This window comes from Phlebotomus argentipes, unplaced genomic scaffold, assembly GCF_947086385.1.
Source record: "Phlebotomus argentipes unplaced genomic scaffold, Phlebotomus argentipes genome assembly contig_15, whole genome shotgun sequence".
NCBI lineage: Eukaryota > Metazoa > Arthropoda > Insecta > Diptera > Psychodidae > Phlebotomus > Phlebotomus argentipes.
Genome location: NW_026776181.1, coordinates 8,592,443 through 8,609,870, shown reverse-complemented (window position 1 = coordinate 8,609,870; position 17,428 = coordinate 8,592,443). Strand labels below are relative to the sequence as shown.

Sequence of the window (17,428 nt, the reverse complement as noted above, 5' to 3'; positions counted from 1 at the left end):
TCATTCTGCAGAACATTTCGAGCTCTCTCACCCCAACTCTTGGTATCCTGTTGTTTTTTGCCATTTCGAGAAGGTGGAAAGGCAAGGGAGTTCGGGAAGTTTATTAATTGAGCTGTACGTGAGCCTAATCAAAATCACACCCACTAAATATTTCGGACTTAATTCATTCTCTCATTCAATTTCCGTTCAAGTTAAACGGATACACAAGCCAGTGAAAAGTGTCTAGGAAGAGAAACGCGCCGCTGGCAAGTGTATAAATCACAATGAAATGCGCTCGGTTGGCCTGGAGAAGTTCGCCGCAAAATAATAACATGGAGTTACATTAATTAATATGAGTCTTCTATATTTTGTCTATCATTTTATCATTATGAATTTATCTCTGTGGAATTCACTGTACATTTCGGTTGGGAGGAAAGTTCAAACTTTATTACAACAATAAGTTGTTCTAAATTAGTTTTATCTTATGTCTCGAGACATATTCAACACATTTATGCAAATTTATCATTTAATAAATTCTTAATTGTATATAACCTCCTAAAACTTTAAAACACCCTCTTACTCACTCGTCATGTCAAATACAACAATTATGAAAGAAGATTCTCTCTGTGACTTTATCAACTATTCTCAAGTTAGAATTTATTTAATACTCAAAGTATGAGATGCGGAGTGATGATCCAGCGAATATTTTTCCCCTTGTTCTTTATTCTTTATGTTTCCAAATGAAGAGCAAAGTGAACAACTTTGGCTTGTAAATCTGTAAATGTGACCTGCCAGTTTGTTTCCCAAGCAGAAAAAGCTGACATAAACTGTTTCTCACACTCCCAAAGCTTCGCTAAAGCTCGACAATGTTTTGTTGGTTTCAACCCATTCGCAGCGGAGGTGGCTTTTGCCAAATGGAAATTCACCTTCCATGTCAGTAAACACTGTGTTCAGACTTTTTCAACTATTTGTGTGATAATAAAATACAATCGGCAATAAAAAGTTCACCAGAATCTTGATGTTAAGTGTAGCTTTAGTGATTTTGTAAAACAAAACAGCCATTTGCTCACTTGAATGGGTTGAAAAAAACTATTTTTGAAAAACATACCTAAAATTATTTGTTGGAAAGATAAATTGTCTATAAATTCTTTTGATTTAACTGTGACTTTCAATTTTTTGGTTTGCTTTTTTTGATTTTATTGTCCTCTATATTTTTGAAATTCAGACATAAACGCAAATCTTTTCTATAGCTATTCTGTGTTTTTTTTTCAGTGTGCTTTTTTGTACTTGAGTAAGATTTTAACTGACATAATTCTATTTCAATTAGAATTAAATATTGTTTGTTATCTAAACGTACATTGTCTAATTTTTCTCTGTTCGAAAAAAACATTTTTCTTGCTATTTTAGTAGCATAAATTTCCTATTCACTTCTTGGTTGAAGTGCTTAGTATTTTGTATCATCTCCGAAGTGAACAGAATTACTCGATGATGGTGATAAAATTAATGTTTATTGACATTTTATCACCCATTCTGATAAATGAAAAGACCATTTGATGACAACTCTGCGGGTGAAATTATTCTGATTGTTATCTCTTTTCTTCCTCTTTAGCATTCACACACACAGAACATGAAGAAGAATAACACGATCCTTAAGGGATAGTCATTTCATTATGTAAAATGACAACCAGCTTATTTTCTATGTTTATGTACAGGGAAATGTCGTTCTCACCCTTTTTTGTCCCATAAATCTGGCTTTTCCTCTATTGAGACAACTTTTTCCTCTTGCATTCCCGATGGTCATTCACATTCAATACATTCTCCATATATAATCGGGAAATAAAGCTTGGAGTTACCCCAAAAAAATCGTTTCTAATCCATTCTCGTGGAAGAACTTAAACATCAACACATACAAGAAGGATACTTCATCCCTTTTCCGTGATGTGGTCACAATAAAAAAAGGTTTATGAGCAATATTACTTGTTCAATTTGTTTGAGCTGAAAATACTATTGATGTTGGCGCTTTTATACGTAAATCGGGATTCGAATATCGAATGTCTTACTTGGGGAGTTGCTGGTTGTGGAGCTGGAAGCCATTGAGCAGTTCTGGCCACTTCGGAGTCCATGTCAAACACGTTCGCTGCTGTTCAGCTGTCCACTTGTTGTGTGCGATGGGGCCGCCGGGTAGCTGAAAGCAAACAAGCATTCGCATTACTTTCCCTCCGCAAATGGAAGCCTATTTCTGTACTTAATGGGGAAACTCCACGAATATATGGCACTTGTGAGATTGCAGAGAATTATAAGAGGCAGACAATTTATCACAATCAAGACAAATGTCAAATTATTCAAAATATGCAATATTAAAATCCACTTTCCTCTCAGTATCGATCACAATTCTTGTATCACATTTTTGTTTTTGTTTATTTCCAATTATTCAATTCACGAAAGAACTGTTGAAAGAGTTTTTTGCCTAAAGCTGTATTCTTGTGTGTTTTACTCGTTGAAAAATTTATCTGAACAATTTTCCATTTTTTTCATGTTTTTCTTCCACCAAACTTTACAATTCTCAACAATGCATATAAAATGAGATCAGAGAAGTTACCTTATTACGCATGAGCCGAATTAATATACTAAATACATTATTTTTCAAAGAAAAATCAAAATAATAATCACAATGTTAGCATAGAGTGACATTCTTGTTTATTTCATGCATTAGAGACAAATTTGTTATTGCATCTGTGATTTCTGAACATTCTTAGATAGCAATGCATGATTTCTGAATGTTAATTTGCCTTTGCATCAACACAAAACTTTCTAATCACTTATCACTAACTAACTTCCAAGCATAAACTTATATTCAATTACGACTTTTCGTCTCAATGCCGAGCAAGATCCGAAAGCTGCGGATGAAGTTCATTTATTATTGTTTAGCCTGAGCTCTTTGGCTCTTTATAATCCAATTAGTGCGTCCCTTGTGGGTACACCGCTCTGTTATCAGTCTGTAGTCAGTATCAATAAAATATTCAACGGAATATGCCTTTATCCTCTCACGTGGTTCGATATCAGGGGCCAGAGCTCCGAAATATGGTAATAAATGGACCAGAGAGCACACACTCACCCAATTGAATTGGTCCCCACGCTGTTTGACCCACTGTGTCCATCATCACTAATTGTGGCGTTATTGACTTGCGAAGTCATTTGCTTAATAGATTGACTCTGGCTGCTGGATGCCTTGCACAGAGGGCTCTGCAGGCTGGAGGTGAGCGTGAAGTAGCCGCCGGGCTTGGGTTTCAGGTGACGATTATTCATCTCCATGTTGACGATCTTCATGAACTCAATCTGGGCTGCCAGCTTCTGGACCTCCTCCTGCCAATTATGCATGGGTTAAACGATTTTGTCAATTTGAGGGCGAGTTCGCAGTCCTCACCTTGAGCTCCTCGTTCTCCTGGTACAAGTCGGGTGTGTCCTCTGGCACCAGGCCGATGCCGTTGAGGGAGAAGGAGGCCGTGACGCCACGGACACGTGCCTTATTGTCCCACTGATCCCCCTGCCCGCGCAGCACCCGCACAACTTTGGGTCCGAACACCAGGGCCACGGTGACCGACGTCGACAGCTGGGTGCGTATGAATCCCAGCAGATACTTTATATCCGGTCCCGCTTGGGGAAATATGAACAGGCTGTAAACACATACAATTTGCGCATTATTGAGAATTTGAGTTGTCTCAAGATTGGAATTTATATCTCCAGAGTGTTGTGGAATTTTCCCATTTATCTTCCCCCAAATATGCCTCATGGAATCCAGACCATCAAGAGGATGGCGCATTCCGCCGTGAGCGTTTATTTCCACTCTCCAAATTGAATTGCGCGAATTAGAGACGTTAAATTACTCGTAATCAGATGAACTCCGGGATTGATTTTAGAAGTCAATCGAGTGGCAGCTGGGGGAAATTCAGGTAGTCAAGGAGAAGCTTTCGCAGACTCCGAATTAAATTGTCAATTTTTCTTAACTTTCCACTCGAAATGCTCCCCCCCCCAGCGTGCGAGAAGTGAAATTTTCATGGCGAAAACTGATAAGAACAACTACAATTATACTGTGGATATTTGCATGTCTGAAACTTTGTTCAGCACAATCAAGGAGTGTTCGCAAGAGGATGTGCACTGTAATTGCGGTGTAGGGACAGTTGGACTTGAAAGGGAAGATTGAAATCCACTTTCATCACGTAATCAAATGATAAAGAAAAGTTTATCCCAAAGTTTCTGCCCCATGAGAAAACCCATTTAAAATTTCCTCGAGACGTACAACAAAGGGGATCCACTGTTAATTACATGGAAGAGTCTTGGGGAGAAAAAGTGCTTGAAGACTCAACTCACTGGAAAGCCACCATTGTGGTGTTGACGAGAGCGATGTTGTAGATGGCATAGGAGATGAGTCTGGCCTCGTTGTACATGGACTCAGCGTGGCGTACGTTGTAGCACACCCGGATTCCCCAGGCGAGGAACAGCACTTCCCCAATGGCGAGGCTGTGGTCCCACCAGTTGTAGGAGCACTGCTTGAACTTCAGACCGTACTTGTCGGTGATCTCCTCGGCAATGGGCGGAGCGGACAGAGTCCAAGTGCCCAGATAGATGAGCATCACCAGCAAGATGGGCACCATCCACTGCAGCAGCTGCTTGTCCGTTAGCTTCACCTTGTGGGCAGACTTCACGCGGTATGTGAGCGAGACTCTCCACGTTTTCATCAGGAGAGATGTGTAGGTGATGCAGAAGCCCATGTGCCGTGTCCACTTCGTGGCGATGCAGCTGCAGGTGTCCAGAATGGGGAAGATTGCCGCCATCTCGAGGTACATGAAGGAACACCCGAGGAGGGTGATGGTCAGGAAGATGGGACTCGCCACCTTGAAGACCTACGAAAAAGTTAAATGCGGGAGATTGCGAATACAAAGCGCACAATTAAATGATTACCTTGACTTTCCTATGGCGGTACATGTAAAAGGCGAGAGAGATGGTGAAGACGGCGCACAGCACGGAAACCGTGAGCAATGTAATGCGGAAGACCCAGTTGTACGTGGCCAGGCATGGGGCGGGACCCATACAATTGCCACAGCCGTCGGCACACTTGAGACATTGAAATTTATCCATATAAATAGTGCTCTCATTGTTCCAGAACTCCTGATATGCCACCTCCATGACGGAGCCATTGAATCCAAGCGGATGGCGGGATGAGTAGAAGCCCGGCCTGCAGAGACACTGGTAATCCCCACGACGCCATCCTTCTCCATTGCCATGGACGCCCTTTGACCTTCCGCCCGCATAAAATCGATGATCACACTGCAGAGAGGAGAGGACGTGTCTTGAGAATACACTCGCAATATTAATCCAATTACACGACATCCAAGAGATTGCAAATTTGATTTTTGCCCCAGATTTCTCGCCAAGAATCATCTGGGCTTCGGAAATCGATTACGGATTTCCCGGCTTAATTGCCATCACGGACAATTTAGAAGCCATGAATGAATTTTATGTTTTGAAATTCGAAGAGTGGGAATTTCATTACCTGAACAAGCCATAACACAAACACTCTTTCAAACCTTATTAAAAGTTATACAATCTCGATGGGTTGTGGATACATTAGTTGTCTCGAATCGCAGGTGAGGGAGCGAAGGTTTGTTTAGCATCAAATTAAAACACAGTCATTATTGTTCAACAGATGAAGTGTAATTTAATTTCTGTGTGAGAAAACTTTTAGTGAATTTTACTATAAACTATGAGTCAATTTATTACCAGCAGTGTTCCTGCTACAAAAATAAACAGTGGAAACACGGCAATACCGGAGTATCATAGTTTGAATTGAGTAGAAATTGTGCAAAGTTGCTGCGCTAACTTTTAAACACACATTGAGTTCTATATAGAAGGATTCACCCCCATCAAACACAATTTAGTGTCGTACCAGAATTCGACAAAGGAAAAATGATTAGAAGCTCCACCCATTGATATGCTCCGCCCATTATTTTTAGAAAAGTTGTAGTAATTGGTGAGATTTACCTCCATTGACACTGGATGGCACTTGTGTGAGCCCAGCAATGCATCGATTTCCAGTGAGTTCTCCACATCGTCGGGCTGAGAATTGCACTGATTCACGTGCAGTTCCGACACATCGACGTCAACACTGAGAAATCCCCGAATCCCGTGGCGGCTAGTCGGTGGAATGGCGACGCTGTACGACAGAGTCCATCGCCGGTGACTGCATAGGTAGTACGGATAGGTCCACCAGCCCTTGAAGGAGATGCTGATGGGACTCGGTGAGAACTTGGGCGACCGTAGTCCTGGCGATGACATTTCATCCTCGAACCTGCGGAGACGTCGTGATACTCAAACTTGTTGATATTTTTTCTCGCCGATATGGGGTGAGTCACGTGCGACATTGAGCTTGTATCGTGCCGAAGGAGGCACGCTCGTCTTGGTGACAAAATTAAGTGGGGCACGAACACAATTTCAAATTGAATAAGCCAATTTGGTGCGTCTAATCCTTCAGTGAGCACCCCAACGCAAGGATTCTCCAAATTGTGACTTACCATGGATAATTCATATCTGGCTTCAAGCCCACACTCACGCCGTCCTCCTCCACCCGATGCGGTCCGCCGAGGCCGCCCAACTGCTGGCTCCACCACACGGCAGTGATGATTGCTCCATTTGTGATGTTGAGCGCCAAAATGCGCGCCGCCGTCACGTGAGTGTCGCCCAGAAGGCCCTTCGCGATGGCATCCAGAAGTCCTGGGAAGAAATCCCATGTAGTGAAATCTATCATGCCAAAATTGAATCAAAATGTGACCCAAATACATAAGCACAACCCCGAGAAGAAAGCATCTCGGAAAAATTTAATAAAAACTGAATTCTGCGAAATACTTTCTCGGCATAAACTTTTCCGCAAATTCCTTAAAACTCTGCGCAAAATTTCTATCGCCTTTCAACCGAGTTTTCTCTAAAGTGAAAACTTTCCGCGATGTTTGAAATTAACATACATCTCAAATGCTTCCTATCAGTCTTTTCACGTTGGAATTATTACACTTTTCCCCTCATTCCACCGTGTGTCCGGGAATCACGAAGACATTGAAAGTCATATTAGTGTCAGTCGAAGACGGAGCACAAAAGGAGTCTTGATGTACTTTTTTAATAGATTTTCCTCTGCTATGTTCTTTCAATTGTCTGAAAGGCAGTTCATTTGACTCCTTTTCTTCCCTTCTCTATGTTGGCGGCGGAAAAGACGAGAGACATTCTTGTGCGAGAGAAAAAAAAGGCAACATCAAATGTATTTTTATGTTCTCTAAATTCCCCTGTTTTTGCTCAAACCCGTACCTCGATGGCGAGGCCGGCAGAAAATGGCAGCAAAGAGACAGACAAGGAGGAAAAACGAGATGTGGCGGAATCTTATTAAATTGATGGAAGGATGTGGATGTCCAAGGAGAGCACAAAAAAGATCACGCGCGCTGAGCTCTTCTGGCGGAGCTTTGGAGGAGAGAGTGGGTGAAAATGGGCAGAAAAACATGAAGATATATGGTTCGATGCTCCAAAAATTACATTCACGCAAGTTATTTTCTACCCTCCACTATATATCCTGTCGATTGGCTAGGAAATATTTCAAATGGTTCCCATTCATGGCCTCTCCATCCATTCTGTCAAACCAGTAAAAGTTGCACAACTTTACCTTTAGACAAAAGGGAGAAAGTCGTGCCTTCTTGACCTAGTGAAATTTCACAAACTGCGAGACCCTTGAGACCACATATGAAAGACTGACATTACCTTTTTGGGAGTTCTTGGGATGATATAAAATTTGATAAATTTCCCCAAATCATCCGCCTTTTGCCAGAACCCAATTTTGCTGGCACTGGAAGATCTCAAAATATTTCGCTGACAATGTCGACCTTCTTCGCTAACACACTTTTCGCACGTTCCACACCAAAGTCTGCCATCATTGACTGAGTCGCATGCTTGCTAGAAGTGCCATAATGCTGATGATTTATTGGCTTTAGACAATAGTTGCGAAAGCTGTATTTCTGTCACATTTTTTAATAAAGTAAATGTTAGAATTTTTCCGCCTGTGTCAACCCGTCTTAGAAAAGCACAAACGCTGAAATACCAAAGAGAGCAATAAAGTGGCCTTATATGGAATACGCGTAATATTTATCTTCTGAGAAATGGCAGAATATGAGGGAGAAACAGGGTGAAATCACCCATACTTCCAGTTATTTTCGTTATTAACCAAAAATGAGGGAAAAAGGGAAAGCTCAGATGGAACTTTACCACTGGGAGTCGCAGAGAGTATAATTTACAAGCCTGTCTTTGTGCCTTCTTCCCATTTAGCGGTCACGTCCCTCGCCCTATTTACAGATTACAGAACAAATGTACATACAATGAGCTCCTTGACTCCGGACAATATCACCATTAATTATCAAAATTATGAACAAAAGCAAATCCCTGTTATAAAAGGGGAAAAAAAAGCAAGAACACCCCATAAAAAATATGCATTAAGTTGCGACGAAGTGTGCTTGCCGGTATTTTCAAGTATTCAGAAAAACACACAAAATTATGCTCTTTAGCGCCAGGTTTAATGCCTTGAAGCCACGCTACGCCACTGAATGTCGCTTGGAAAAGTCTGGCTGCCCTTGAGAACCGACTTTTTCACGTCTGCCCGAACTTTTCAGTTTATCACACCCCAATGTCCATTTGGAATAACATTTTTGATATAGTCCTCGGCTCTCTGATTATTCATAAACTTTTACCACGGAATGGCGAGAGCTTCATCCCAACCGAAAGCTTCTCGAGCTTCTCGGGATGTATATTTTCACCGCCGCCCCAGCCCGAAGGTTATCTGGCCTATTTGGTATTACTTTTCCTCCACTTATTTTATTGTCCGCAGAGATTGGTGAAGTTTCTCTCCTTGGCTTTCAATCAATACAGCTCTCGAGGGGGTGAAACATAGATTTGATGAAGAAAGTGCGTCCCGGAAATCTTCCACTCAATTACTGAATAATCATTGAGAGAATGAGTATTGCGAAAAAATCCAACATTTCCATTTGGAAGCACTTGAAGGAGCGTATTTAAGACGAACCAAATTACTCTTCAGCCAAAGTTTCACGGTTCTGCGAGACCCTTTAAGAAGAGGGTTATTTTCTTTTAATAATAATTTTGATAAATGTAATGATTTGTATATTCATCGCTCAAAACTTCCAACAAAGAAGCGCTTATCAGGGGAAAGTACTGATGAAAACTGTGAATGTATAAGAAAAAAAAGCACACTCGGTGGAAATGGAAAAATGACTTGCAACACCTCGAGGCGAAATTCGGCAAAGAGGAACTCGAGGAGAGGCCGGAGAAATTGCTGGTTTAATTGTGGAAACTCAAACAGGTGTTTTTCCCAACTTGACGAGCTCTTCTATTCTCCCTTGAGATACAAATTCTCAAGAGTCTCAACGCTGGAATTGCCATCTCATTTGAATTTTTAATTTTATTTCAAATTGAAATAGACTTCTGTACCATTTCACCATCGGATGCTGCGCTCGATGTTGGGAAGAGAAAAGTCTCCTGGGATAAGCAAAAAATGAGAAGAAAAAATTCTCATCATTTACATTTAATTCTATTGTCATCTCTTGTCGCTTTTGCGCCTTCTTTCACCTCCTGGTGACGTGCCTCAGACAGGTATCGAAGACGGGAATCTGTAGTCAATAAAATCAGCAGCAAGAACTCAATTTTGCACAAATACTGCACGTGGGTGAAGAGAAAAGGTGACAGTGACAATTTACCGAGGGCGAATCCAATTTTCCCTCATAATAATTCATATGACAACCAAGAATGAGAGCATTTGGGGGCTTTTTTGTCCCACATCAAGACTTTATGAGCTTACGAGACGCAAGAGAGTCTGTGGCACGTGAAAATCTGCAGATTTGATACAGGTGGAGAGGAGATTCACCACTAAACACACATCTTCTTCTCAGGAAGAAAAAGGTGGATCTGCCGGCGAGATGTGTAAATTATTGAGCGATACACGAACCAGGAAAGAGATATTTTTGGCAAACGGTTGAAATATGATGATAATGTTTGTAGGTGTGTGGAAAACCTTCAAATATTTCATCAAAAACTCCTCAGGCTGAGGAATAAATACACCTTTTTCTGACAGTTGATGCTCAATCAACCAAAGTTGAAGGATGGATGAAGAAACAAAGGCTTATATCGTGACATACTTTTACGCAATCTTGCGAATTTGTCTCCTGCTTTCCTAGAACACTATTAAAATACCATAAAAATCTCGAGAACCCAACATATCTTCGTGTACAGCGGTACATTTTTCCCACATTTCTCGCAAAATGCTTATGAAATACTTATTATTATTCTTTAAGAGAAAGAAGATAAGCAGATGAGAAAATTATGCTAGACCGATGAGAATGCTTTAGGGGGGAAGAATGTGAAAATCTTTTTCCTGAAAAACAATATCTCAGAAGCTCTTAATTCCCCATCTTTTGCACGGTAATATTGAGGTACACACCGGAATATTTTTTTCGATTAAATCCGCCACTGTGTTATCTTATCTACCAACTGCTCTCCCTCCCATTATGCCTACCAAACCAGACAGTGAAAGGTGCCTCGCGATTAAATTTGCATTAAATTTTGTCACTTCATCCTTGTGTGCCGTGTTTTTGGAAGACACGACACAATAATTGAAGTGAAAAATGCCAGAAAAGCAGTGGGAAATTCATGAGAAATCTCAGGCTAAATTATGAACGAGGCAGCTTTCTGTGACTTCTTGTAGCATCAAATCAAATTAAACCGATAGATATAATGGATATGTATCTTGAGGCAGTCAGAATGCCCCTCCAATGCCTCCTTCAATTTTCTTTTGAATTTTATTAAAGCAGATATGCCAGATGTCGAAACGCAAGAATTGCGTATTTTTTAGTGAATTCAATATTTTACAAAGAACAAGAGGAAGCACAAAAATTGTAGTAAATAACCAAAGTTCAGCGAGTTCAGGCTATTAATAAATGAGATAAGCTTCACGAGTCATAAAATATTATTTCCAAGATTATTTCACGTCTGCGTGAAATTAGTTTCCGATACGCCACGCACTGATTCCCAACGAATCTTTTCACGAAAGAAGCATTTCTTCAGGGATTTGCGGCCTTCACCTCGGTTGAGGCCTTGTCAGGACTCTACATCACTTTTAGCTCAATTGTTCATGAAATTGCTCGGCGATGGTGTGGCATTTCGTGACAAGGCAACCGGAGTAAGAAAGCTCTTGAAATGGCACAAATTGCACTCACCTCCATGTCGATTAACCCCCACATCTTGCAGCACAGTGGCGGCCAAGTCAGCCTTCTGGCGTGCTCCCTCGTAGCGTTCGACACGCAGAGGAATCCTCAGTGGGCGGAATGCCCTCGAGAGGCAATACTTTCCCAGATTCTCTGTGGCGATGTCGTGTATCGTCTGCAGGGACTCCTCGATGGCATCCTGCAAGGGCTGGAGTGAGCAGAAAAATCGATCTCAAACACGTGACACACCCCACAAACCTTGCCAATGTCGACAGGAGTGCTGAATGTTGCGAGAATGCCATTTGGACCGGAAGTAGCCCAGCAATGTCCGATGAATATTGACAGACGAAGGATGAGGCCACACCAGAGCCACAGTGGATGTTCTCGCATTTCGCACAAGTCATGGACCTTCCTGAAACAAAGAGGAACTCGCCTGAAAACCCACTGATAAGGACACGTCCACAGCTTATTCAAACACCCACTGATGGTTCTGTACACTGTTTTTTTTTTGTCCAGGGGGCGCATATTCAAATGAGAATGAATCGGTGAAAAGCAAGGATGGAAAGTGGAAAAAATTGACAAAGGACAGGAAAAAAGATGGGTATTTTGCATTTCAAAAGGTGAGAAATGTCTGTTGAAAGTTTACACAGAACATTCTCAAACAATTCTGGAAAAAAAGAAGAAATTGAGAGAACATTATACTAAAAATCTTCTGCTTGATTTTATGATTCCCATAAAAACAACATATAGGCTCTACCTTGACTCTAGGCTAAAGCTCTCCCAAATTCCATTACAATTTATGATGAAAGTACGTGAAAGCTCGGCGGAGAAGCTTTCAGAGACAGACTCACGCCTTGATTGTGTCAGTTCATTGAATTTAAATTAAAAACCACCTTCACCACCCACACTGTCGACGCACCAAATTACATTTCCCCGCCAATTCAGGGCTGATGAGACCCTGAGGGTTTGGGTGGGGAATCAAGATCGCATTTTCTTCGTCAGCACGTAGGCTAGATTATGATGTAATGTCAGCAGCATTGGGGAAAAAACAGCGAATAATATAATTATTGGCATAGAGCAGTAAAAGGGAGAAAATCAATATGCTGGGCGTTCTAGTTGTGTACATATATTTATGTGGTAAAGAATTTAAGATGGCATAAAGAGTAATAAATTGTGAAAATATTGTCCCACAGTGTATAGCTAATAATCTCAAATTCCCATTCACATTATATGGTTGGGTTGGAATAAAGTTGGTGATATGGGACCAATTGCTCATCATTTCATGGCTTTTGTGCCAGATTTTGGCACTTTGCCCGGGAATATATGCAAAACAAAGCCGGAGTTTGCTAGTGTCGAGTCTGCATTCACCCATAGGCATCTGAATCAACATGTCACTCAAGATTCCACTCGCAGATAACAGATACTCAAAGGAACTTTTCCGCTACCAATTATCTCCCTAATTATGCTCTTAGGGATCCCTGCCAAACGGCTCTTATATATCTTTATTAATGTGACGCGCTTCAACCAAGATCTGAATCTGAGAAATCAATTGAAATTTGCAACAACTTCAGCTCAATATGATTAATATATTTTTACTTATTTTTCCTGTTTTGTGAATCTAATAATAAGAAGAGTTCGTAACGATTTTAGAGTTAGCGACGTGACATTTTCTAAGAAATTTTAGGTAAAAGCTGTCACTCTGCGACTTTGACAAATTTCATGCAGCCAAAAATGCGAGATGTGGGATACACTTTGGATTCTTAGAATATGTAAATGGTGGGATAATGTAAATCTTTTATGGTAATCTATTGCCTCTGTCAGTTTCTGCATGTCGTGTGAATGGCAGCAAGTTTCTCACATGGCATGATTTTAATAATGGCACAATCAGTGCTTCATTCTTTCAGAATCATGGCAAAAAGTGAGGCTCTGACTATAAGCATAGACTTCGTGGCCCCTCCTCAAGGCGACAGATCAACGAATCAAACTCAATTTCCGGTCTGTGTGCTTGCGAGGAGCGATTCAGTCGCCTAAAATAATCTTCAAGTGGATTTGTGAGTGGAATGGGGGAGAAATGATTTTTCCAGTATCTCCCTTTTCCGGGGGTCGACAGTGTCTTCTATATACAGGGGTGTAATATGTCAATGTTGTGTAAAAATTAAATGGCCTGGAATCAATTTTGCAAAGAAAATTGCCCAGAAACGAGAATCATTTAATGGTAAGTGAACAAGAAATGTATAATTCACAATATCTATGGCTTCTCTCGCACTCCGAACCGCATCCACCTGTTTCTCACCATTTGTCAATACACAAACTGACCAAGAGAACCGAAATCGTCTTGTAATTGACTCAATTAATTCCACTTTCACCTCCAGGCACGTACTGTGGATGTATGATATAGAATTACCTCGGAGATTAATAAAAGAAGGGCGTTTAAATTGGGCATAATTTCTCAATAACTTATTTCATGGATAGATTATGCAAATCAACGACTCCTGGGCCATGAATAAAAGCCATATAAAAAATCGATTCTCCTCCTTCACTTGCCCACGAGCTGAAAAAAAATCGATGCAGACCCTCGAGAAAACCAATAAGTGGCAGACTTCCTTCCAACGATTCCTCTCACGGACAGTATTTGTCATCTCCTCAACACGAGAACGGCACATAAAATACACATTGTCGCCACTGCGTTATAATTCATCTAATAAAACTCAGTCCTTCACTCTGGGCAGCAACCCCTTCCCTCCCTCATATCTCCAACGGTGCCCCGCGTGGCACAATTTAGCCTTGTTGCGTATAAAAACTCTTTTATACCTCTTAAATGTGGCCGTTGCAAGCTGTAAAAGTGCGTGTCCTCCTCGGGAGGAAATATACTGTATTTGTGGGTAAATGAGGCTGTTAAATTCAAAATTATTGGTTCAGGCCATCCTTGGCATCTTTAGGACTCAATCTAGGACATCATTCACAAGACCACGAATGGCACGTGCACAAAATCTGTGAAAAATCATTATTCACAAAGCACAAAATAGTGTTCTCCGTGCTCATTGTTGTATGTGTACACAATTAACAGCCCCATTATATTTCTCTGAAAAGGATACACAATTATGTGGGTGAGGAACTTAATATTCACATCCAGCTCCTCTTGTATTTCCCATTTTCTCACACTCGAAAATGTGTTGATTTTGCTCTGTGGAGAAATTTTACCCCAATTTATAGTATTTGGGTGTGTAATGAATTACCCAGTGCTTCATTAAATTGAAGTTACACTGCCGGCACACCAGCGTCTCCATGACACCCATTCATTTGTACCTGACCTTTTCCGAGGGATGGATTTCTCTGTTTCCACTAATCCGGAATTAACTAACAATTCAAGTGTGCGCCGGAGGAGCCAAAGATTTAGGCTCGTGCCAGGATCAACATTTTCTTGCCATGTCGCCACGGCAAATGTTCTCTGCCATGAATAACATTCAAATCCTCACCATTTCCGCTCCCAAAATCTTCCACCTTGAGTCCTCTCCCAACATCCCCACACCACGTCATGTCACTCGAGAGGGTGTTCGAGGCAGAAGCCAAGGGTTATTTGGATACATGAAAGTGCTTCAGAGGCTCTCCGACAGTGCGTGAAGACATTCAGTGGGCTGAAAACCTCAGCTGATAATGGACTTACATTTCAGATATAAGACATACATGGAATTCTAGGCCGTACAATTTCAATTTGGACAGAAAATCAGGGCACATTGCTGGTGAGAATATCAAGTGTGGACTGACACTCACCTGTAAATCCAATTTGGAGAGAAGCAACAGTCAGATTCTGAAAGTTTTATGAAAGCACCCTTCCTGCTAGTTTGTATTTTCGTCTAACTTTCTATTTACCCCAACACCCATGCCCCAATGAGTATCTTCACGCCCTGCGGGCGGAGTAGTTTGAGGAACAAGTCGTGTCTGATTGAGCGTTTTTCAGTCCTGGACATCGATAAATCGATTATCGTGGGAAATTAAACTTGAACTATCAAGAAGTTTCACAACATCTAAGGGAAGGTATTTCTTTTTGACAAGGATCTCTTGCAGGCTTTTGTGTTGTCACGTACACATACAGTACAGTGTGTTTAATCAGAGCATAGAGATCTTCCTTTTCTTAATCATAAAGACAATTTATGGCATGGTATTATCTGAAGTTGCAGAGAACTTAATTAGTTTCCTAACAAATATCAAACTATCTCTATTAACTGCAATAAAGCTGAATAAATCACGTTTTCCAACATGACAAAAACCCGATGCGGAAAGGCCCCACTTTACTCTATCGTTCATTTTCGATCAACCTTTGTATGTACAAATAATTAATTGTTGGCTCTAATGCTTCAGCCACATTCTGTACTCGTCAGTAAACATTTTTCCTGGTAATAAGATGTTGAAAGCGCGCTGTTGGGGGTGGAGAACAACTCAAGAATGTGCATTATTGAACGTCGCAATCGATTCGATGCTTCTCAATGCCAAGAAATTGCGCCTCAGCGTGATATTTGGCAACTTCGAGAGAGTGAATCAATTATTTCTTCTGAACGCTGTGCATCTCCGAGAGTGGATTGATCTTTTCCCAAGTCTTTTCCAGTTTGTTGATTGCGAGGCATGATTGATTGAAATGTCTGTTTACATAGGCGAGGGAATTCAATATTGTGTAAAACTTACAGTGCTGGTACGTTGGAAAATTCACAACAGAGTCATCCTGGGTAGTTCTCAGCGATGCTCGGTGCACTTTTAATCCATTAGCTATGGTGTGTTGTGTGTCCTCCGTAGTGCAGAGCTTTTATTGGATTTATGCTCCCCCCAGAACGGAGTTGGCACAGGAAGGTGATAAGAAAATACAATTCCACCTCTTTATCTTGAGAGTGTCTCACTTTTCCATCACTCTGTGCATTATTACCATTTTAATTTCCCCACCAACACGGGAAAGTGTGCAATTTGCGCTTTCTTTGCCACTCGCGCGGACGCTGAGGAAGTGGATGGTGCTCAAAAAAAGCACTAATTGTCCTTTTTACATCCTCCCTCAGCTGGTGTGTTTAGCCACTTTCCACTGTCGGCCACACAAACACTTGCATCAACACTGGATGTTGGATTTGAGAATTTTCCAATTAAATTAAACGACCGAGAATGGCTTCAGTTATTAAATTTTAATTAGAAAAAGTGTATCACGAAAGACACTCAGAGATGAAAGGCATATGAAAATGCCCCCGGAGAACGCCTACACGAGCACACTCACCCTCGCCAGATTTCGGGGGTACATTTTGTAGCACATTATCCTTCAGCGCACGAAGCCTCCCATATTTTTAACACAAGCCACCAATTCACCCTGGGCCCTTCACTTTTCACCCCCACCGGCGGGGCAAAAATGGGATTATAATGAAATTCGAATGGTGTGTCGCCGTGGGTGAGATGATGAGGCTGACAAGGGGTGAAATGACATTCACGGAAGATGGAGAGACACCATTAGTGAATGCATTTGCACTCCAATGCAATCTCCATCAGGCACTCTTGCCAGCCCTTGCGACACGGCAGCACCACTCCCAAAACGACACCCCCAGACACAGTGTCGAGGGCGGAGGAGCTGGAGAGACTGTCTGAGATTTGTTCCTCAACTGGAGGGTGGACCACGAGAAAAGACCATCTGTGTCGCCACTGAGAAAGCCCGCACACGACTGAACGCAGTATCTTGGGGCCTGATTGCGAAGCACCGCCAAGGAGGCTGCATGTGGGGGTGGAAAGCTCGCGTTCATCCCTGCCACTGCTAGAATCCCCCATTGGGTCGCACTACTAGAAATCCACTCCCCAGTCCGACAATCAACAAGTACAATGCTATGTCTTCTCTCTGGCCATCGAGTGTGAACAAATATTCTGCGAAATACAATGCTTCTCTGATGTTTCTCTCTATGCACTTCAATTCCAGAGGAATTCTCACCTTAAAATGCCGAAAATGCATTGCTCGATTGAGCAAGAACCACAGATTCAGTCACGCTATGACAACACTCAAATTACTATTGTGCGCGGGATTGAATTCTAGATATTTTTTTTTTGAGGAAAAATTGCTGATTCACTTTAACAGTTTTTATCAAACTATTTGCCTTGAGAATTTGCCACGCGAATGCTTTCATCACTCAGAGTCA

The 17,428-nt window shown here is 41.5% G+C and overlaps 1 protein-coding gene across 1 annotated transcript; it reads right to left on the bottom strand.

Moving 5' to 3' along the window:
* Nucleotides 1-317: 317 nt before the first annotated feature.
* On the bottom strand, nt 318-16,346 carry LOC132261717 (probable G-protein coupled receptor CG31760). The gene is made up of 10 exons (XM_059760650.1): nt 15,957-16,346; nt 11,535-11,688; nt 11,289-11,475; nt 6,549-6,747; nt 6,019-6,325; nt 4,939-5,304; nt 4,348-4,880; nt 3,404-3,653; nt 3,095-3,342; nt 318-2,164 (listed from the first exon to the last, which is right to left on the bottom strand). The coding sequence occupies exons 2-10, from the start codon at nt 11,664-11,666 to the stop codon at nt 2,104-2,106; spliced, it is 2,283 nt and encodes a 760-aa protein (XP_059616633.1). The 5' UTR covers nt 11,667-11,688; nt 15,957-16,346; the 3' UTR covers nt 318-2,103.
* Nucleotides 16,347-17,428: the final 1,082 nt, after the last annotated feature.

Coding starts and splice junctions, on each gene's coding strand:
- LOC132261717 (XM_059760650.1), bottom strand. CDS start 11,666: ATGCGAGAACATCCACTGTGGCTCTGGTGTGGCCTCATCCTTCGTCTG. Junction 11,476..11,534: donor CTCCTGTCGACATTGGCAAG/GTTTGTGGGGTG, acceptor CAGCCCTTGCAG/GATGCCATCGAGGAGTCCCT. Junction 4,881..4,938: donor ACCGCCATAGGAAAGTCAAG/GTAATCATTTAA, acceptor ACTTTTTCGTAG/GTCTTCAAGGTGGCGAGTCC.